This window comes from Pteronotus mesoamericanus, unplaced genomic scaffold (genome assembly GCF_021234165.1).
Source record: "Pteronotus mesoamericanus isolate MK-2021 breed Mesoamerican mustached bat unplaced genomic scaffold, CSHL_Meso_final contig_100, whole genome shotgun sequence".
Taxonomy (NCBI): Eukaryota; Metazoa; Chordata; class Mammalia; order Chiroptera; family Mormoopidae; genus Pteronotus; species Pteronotus mesoamericanus.
Window position 1 is genome coordinate 10,857,447 of NW_026554999.1, and position 6,744 is coordinate 10,864,190.

Consider the following 6,744-nt stretch of genomic DNA (forward strand, 5'->3'; position numbering starts at 1 on the left):
TTCGTATTTTTAGAATTTCTGTTGAAAATACTCCATTTTGAGGTCCTGGCCAGGTAGCTCAGTTATTTAGAGCATTGTCCTGACATGCCAAAGCTGCAAGTTTGATCCCTGGTCAGAGTACATACAAGAATCAACCGATAAATACATAAATAAATTGATGTTTTTTTTTCTCTCTCTCTCATCAATAAAATTTTTAAAAAATTAAAATTCTTCATTTTGGTAGTCACAATAATTTTAGCTATAATTGAGATGCACACCAAAAAGAGGTAACTAGAAGTTGTTACAAACATGTGGAAGATTATTTTTCACATGAATTGTTTAAAAGTTAACATTTTCAGAATTAGATAATTTTTTTAATGTGACATTAATAGGACTTCTGGGTGAATAAACTTACATAAAACATCATCAAAAAGTCTCTTTCCCCAGTATCTAATGAAATAAATAATATAGAAAAGAAATACAGCCAAAAACATCAGAGAAAGGGTCATGTTATATCCATGTCATAAATTTAAGAGAGAAAATCAGAAATGAAGAAGTATTTTCATATAATATTTCAGAACTGTATTTTTTAATTTAACTAAATATTTCTGGCTAAACAGTTTTAGTATAATTCCATATTATGAGGGATGGATGATATAGTGGATTATATAATGATCATTTATTAATGTATTGCTTCAAAACTCTCTAAACTCTTAGAAGCATTCCTGAAGAAACATGAGATTTTTAAAATGTTTCACTAATGACCTAATTTGGAGAGAAAAATATTGAACATATAAGTAGTTCCACAAGTATCCATTCACAGGTGGAGCCCCAAGCAATACCAAAGATCCTCAGGAACTGGGCTTCCCATTTTCCAGGGTTCTGCACTGCACAGCAGCAGAACAAGAATAAGAAATACACCATAGCTAGAAGAGTGGACTGCACTGACTGAGAGAAGTGAGCCTTGGTGCAGGATACTTAATGGGATCTCAAAAGATGAATCATAATCCAGTATCCATCAAAGGCTGGATTATGATTCCCTTCAAGTTCTCTCTTTTCTCTATACTATCATTCTGAGGTTCTGGAAAATTTGATAGGTAGTGATGTCCAGCCCTTAGATTTTGGAACTCAGAGAGAGGACTAAATGAATAACAACAATAGCAACTAACTTTGTGAAGCATGACTAGATAAATTCACCCACAACTACTGCGATTAAATTGAAGGTCTGAGTAGAATAGTCTATATCACACATAAGCAATATGAAAATAATGGCAGAACAGCCATAGAGTCATTTTTTTGAAAAAAATGAGAAAAAGGAAAAAATACATATTCAATGAAAAAGGTGGGCATGGTAGATTTAAAAAGGCCAGTTTGGGGAGGAACTTCATAAGTCAGTCATATTAGAGGTTAATTAGTAAAGCACAATTACATTTTTCAAAAGGAGTTCCAACAATAGATGAGAAAATAGAATGATATGAAAGTTGAAATTAGAAAACTAAAAAAAAAAAAAACTTCAAAAACTCAAGTCAGAATATGTATCTAATTAAATCTAGGACTCCAGATACTGCAACTGGAGAAAATTATGGTTAACAAAACAGAATAGTAAGGTCATATAAATCATGAAAAAAATGTAACACTACAAGTACAGTGAAGCAGAAGAAAATGTATGATAATCACATTGGCATAAACTGCTATAAATTAACATTAATTTTGTGTACTTAGGCACAGTACTATTTATTTATCAATGAGTTCTCATTTAATCCTAAAAATAACTATATAGTGTCTTAACCATATTTTATAGCTGAGAAAATTAAAAGAAAGGGAATATTAATTTTCCTAAGTAAATGAAGAAACTGACATTCAGATCCAGTTATCCCAATGCCAGAGCTTCCCTTATTTTTCACTGTTAAGTGTAACAATGACCTCACTTTGAATTGTTATTGATGGTGTAATTTAATTTACTTTTGACTTTACTCATTATTTTAATATTTTTTAAAAAAAGAGCATGTATTTCAATAAAAACTAATAAAGTCATTACTTTGTAAAACAGAAACCAAAAACCTATGACATTAATATAAAGGTAGGAGATGATTGGGGACAATCATCTCCCAGCTCAATCCTTAGGTCAAAAGTGACATTCTAAGAACCAGAAAGCCCTATTCGAGTTATGTCAGAGTAGGCAGTATAAAGTTGCTGAAGCAGAAACAAAATGCCTGCAGATGTGACAGCCAAATCATGCCAAATCTAGCATGTATTTAATAAGATAAGGATTTCAAAATAAATATTTTTAGTGTAATTCTATGCTTTGAGGGGTTAGAAACAGTGGATTATATAATGATCATTTGTTAGAAGTGATTTTCAAGTCTAAATTATACAGTGCATGGTTCAATTGAAGTTGTCTTCATCTTCTGATTCAGTATTTTCTATAAAACCTGGAGACTCCATCAACTAAATCAAATATTTCATACAATATTTACTTGCATTAACTGTACATGTACATTTTGTGTTTTATTGTTCAAGTACAGTTGTCTCCATTTTCCCCCTACCACTCTCCCCCACCCCACCCACCCTAACTCCCACCCTCAATCCTACCCCGCTTTGTACATTTTATTTTAAATGAGCAGATAGTTATGCATCATTGCAGGAGTACACAAATTATGAATACATAATTTGTTCCCAAATTAAATTTTTTATTTTGAATAGAAATTTAGAAATGAAGAGCTCGAGCCCTGGCCAGGTGGCTCTGTTGGAGTGTCATTTCATACATCAAAAAGCTGCAGGTGTGGTTCCCAGTCAAGACACATACCTAGGTTGTGGGTTCAATCCCCAGTTGGGTGTGTATGGGAAGCAAAAGATCAATGTTTCTCTTTGCTCTCTCTCGCTCTCTCGCTCTCTCTCTCTCCCCCTCTCTCTCTCCCTCGCTCCTTTCCTTTTCTCTACAATCAATAAAACATATCTTCAAGTGAGGAAAAAAAAGAAGAGCTCTGCAAAATATAATTAACTTACCTTTCAGCCCAACTATCTTATCAATTTTTAAATAACTAGAATGACCAGAAAACAGGAAAATGCTGAAAAACAAACCCGCAAAAACGTGGTTTGAAGAACATAAGTTAATAGGATTTTTGTTCAGACAGACTAGTAAGAAAAAGTGGTCCTTCCATCAACATTAAAAGAACTAAAATTTATATAGTTTATAATAGAAAACTGTAGGAAAAATGTCAAATGATAAACTTAAATGACACCTATTGTTTTTATAATGTAGTAATTTTTAATCTTTCAAGTTACATACCTATAGGCATGCAATCATGGCTACCAGCCTCTTAGGGCAAAGATGATCATGGGCTTACCCTTAGAGACACTTCTTTGTATTTAGTTAGTGGCTATATAGTTCCAAGTTTGATGCTCAAGATGTTTGAGAAGTTTGAAACCAAAGGGAAAGGTGAATAATGAAAATTAAAATTATTTTTGTATCATAATTGTAGTAACACATAACTACAATTAACTTAATAACTAAGAAACAACTTTGTGTGTGTGTGTTATGTTTTTGCATTTCAGTTTTTTTGAGATTGAGATTTTGTTTTCTGAAAGACAGCGTGGTAAAAGTAAACATGACCAGACATGAGTCAGAAGATATGGGTCAGGTCTACCCTCATTTACAAATTGCATAGGATTTAATTTCCTAGAAAATTTGAGAAGTTTTAAAGAATCAGGTAAAACACATCAAGAAAAGCACTTCTTCCTTTCCTTGCTAAAGAGCCCTTTCTATATATTCATATTATTTTGTATTTGTTACCTTTTTCATTTTATATAACATGAAAAATATTAGTTTAAAACAGTAACCTCACTTAAAAGTGCACAAGTAGAAAATATCTTTTAGTAAGAACCTGAAATAAATATCAAGTGAAATAAAATTTTAGGATTGACAAAGACATTTTTTCAAGTAAATGGAAACAATTTTAAAGGCATGTTTTCTACACTGTTTAGTGCTCCTTTTTTTGCTTTCATTCAATGTATTGATTTGGACAATAAGAGGTTAATTTAAGAAAATCCCACTTTGCAGGATTGAGATTTGAAGACTAACTTAACTGGAATTTTTAAATTTTGTAGAGACCTATAATTTTAATTTATGTAGTTTCTAAAATAAAATAACACACCTATGTGATCACTCTAACTAATGTAAGGCAAGCACCTACAGATTGCAAGCTTAATGTAGTCATCTTAGAGAACAGATAACTGATTTACTGTCATTTTCTCTTTTTTGCTGGTTAAACTGGAACTCAGATTCAAGCAGTCTGAACTCTGTTGTCAACCTATAACCTTTTTGTTAAGAAAAATTGGACTGTTGTGTCCTGAGTGTGAGACAATGTAAAGCTTGTCTGGGGAGACGTTTTGCAGTGATACTCAAATGTCCTAATACTGGTAAATGAAGGTGATAGGTAATTCTAAAAACAAGGTACAGAAATTTGTAAGGAAAACTTGAGCAACAAGTTTAAGGATAGACTTTTTAAGTTTCAAAGACATTATAGCTGAAATATTTCTAAAGCCTACCCTTATTTTCATCCCTACTGTTTACTTTCTAGAAATAAAGTTTTTCCTCTATAAATTTGGACTTTTTTCTAGCTATTTTTTATTCAAGGCTATAATAGCTGCATAATGATGACTTCGCTACAAACAAAACTTTTGGCATATTTGCCCAGACTCTTCCAAGTTAAAACTGTCTGGGTTAGGATAGTTTTTCCTATAAATTTCATATAAATTGTTTCATTCTCACTTGAAAGCATCATTTTCCATTAAAACCCTTTCTGGTATGAATATAAAAATTATTTCTCTAGTAATCTATACTCTAAAATATTATAAAAATATTTAAAATACTGAAAATAAGTATTTTTCCAGTAAATTTTATTGATGAGCCTAAGTCAGACGGACCAGCATGGCCAGAGGAGGATGTGCTTTCGAAGACCTCAGGAGTGCAGAGCTCGCCACTTGTCCAGAGGACCACGATTCGGGACGTATTTGACTCCACAACCATCCGGGATGAGGATCTTCTCAGCTACTTTGTTTTCAAATTCATTGGCATTAAACTTGGTAAAGCCCCACTTCTTGGAGATATGGATCTTCTGGCGGCCAGGGAACTTGAACTTGGCCCTGCGCAAGGCTTCAATCACATGTTCCTTGTTCTGAACCTTGGTGCGGATGGACATGATGACTTGGCCAATGTGGACTCGGGCGACGGTACCCTGAGGCTTTCCAAAGGCACCTCGCATACCTGTCTGGAGCCTGTCAGCCCCAGCGCAGGACAACATCTTGTTGATGCGGATGACATGGAAGGGATGGAGCCGCACTCGGATGTGAAAGCCATCTTTTCCACAACTTTTCACCATATATTTGTTGGCACAAATTCGCGCGGCCTCCAGGGCTTCAGAGGACAGCTGCTCATATTCATCAGATACCATGTGGCCACAAAGCGGGAACTCATCCACTTTTGCCTTTTTCCGACCCAGGTCAAAGATGCGGATCTTGGAATCAGGGACACCTCGGCAGAAGCGAGACTTTGGATACGGCTTGTTCTTGCAGTACCGGTAACAGCGAGCAGGACGGCGGCCCATGGCGAAATCAGTAACGGTTGCAGAGGCGTGACGAAGGGGCGCTCGCTCCGCACTGCGCATGCGCCTTATATGTACTGCCCATCTACCCACACAGGAACCATAGAGTCCTGACGTGAGGCGAAGACGCTTTTTTTACGACATCCCCACCATTGAAGCCGTGACACTCTACACCTCCTTGTCGGCGTGGCTTGGCGCTTGAGCTAAACGAAAAGACAGCTTGGTATATTCAGCCTTGGGTTGCCAGCTAAGGAACTGAGCCAAGCACAATGGTGGCTTGAGAAGCCATTTCTTTCTTGGCGTCTCTCGTGGGTGTGGAACCTTTGCCCTAGGCTTTGTCTCAAGCATAAAGACATTTTCCTAGAGATTAAGTAAGAAAGGTCTCTCCAGCCAGTTAGTATACTGTCCCTAGTTTGTCTAAATAATATAATTAAATACTATATTTTCCAGAGTTCGTTTCTCCCATCAACATTTGGATATTGATTGCTGTTTCTCAGAGTATGTGGTCACCTTCCCCCGGGGGAAGTGGTTTCTTGGCATGAGTTCTCTGATAAGGCTCGGGAAGAGACGGGCAGGGAGCAGTTACAGAGATAGAAGATATCTGTTACGCCTTTTGCTTGATAATGGCTTTGGAAACACGAAACTTTGGTTGTTTTATGTATTTGGCCTATGGAATGATTTTATTATCAAAGTGGCATCCCAAAAATTGAGATACCAATTGAAATTTCAACTTAAGGCTATTTACATTTTCAAATGTTTTAGCTGCTGGGAACTATGTAAAAGTAAAGATGTTTTATTAACCTTATACCTTACTGAGAATGAGTTTAATAACTTTTTTCCTCTTAAATGCTATAAAAATTTATGATTAGAATCAGAGTGTGAGAAAGGAGGGAAACAAATGATAAAAAGCATTACCAATAGTCTACAGTCCCTGTTTAGGTTTTTCAAGATTTTTTAATTCTTTCCTGCTATTTCAGGAATCCATGACATCATGGAACAAAATCCTTTCAATGTGATTATATTCTTCCAATGCTCTCTTATAACAAGGAAACAAATAAGTTGCAACAAATTAGCTCCTCTACTCTAAGTGAGTAGGGCATTACAAAATACCCATATTATAGTAGAAATATTAAAACTGCCAAGGTAGAGAACTTTTCCACCT

The 6,744-nt window shown here is 35.2% G+C and overlaps 1 protein-coding gene across 2 annotated transcripts; it reads right to left on the bottom strand.

Annotated features, from left to right (window-relative positions):
• Positions 1-4,940: 4,940 nt before the first annotated feature.
• RPL10L (ribosomal protein L10 like) lies at positions 4,941-5,585 on the bottom strand. 2 transcript variants are annotated; one of them, XM_054582396.1, is made up of 2 exons: positions 5,477-5,585; positions 4,941-5,395 (listed from the first exon to the last, which is right to left on the bottom strand). In XM_054582396.1, exons 1-2 carry the CDS (start codon positions 5,583-5,585, stop codon positions 4,941-4,943), a joined length of 564 nt encoding a protein of 187 aa, XP_054438371.1. The 2 variants fall into 2 exon arrangements, with proteins under 2 accessions (XP_054438371.1, XP_054438304.1); XM_054582329.1 differs by having other exon boundaries at positions 4,941-5,585.
• Positions 5,586-6,744: the final 1,159 nt, after the last annotated feature.

Bases quoted from the DNA above. Each gene is read 5' to 3' on its own strand.
- RPL10L (XM_054582329.1), bottom strand. From the start codon at position 5,585: ATGGGCCGCCGTCCTGCTCGCTGTTACCGGTACTGCAAGAACAAGCCG.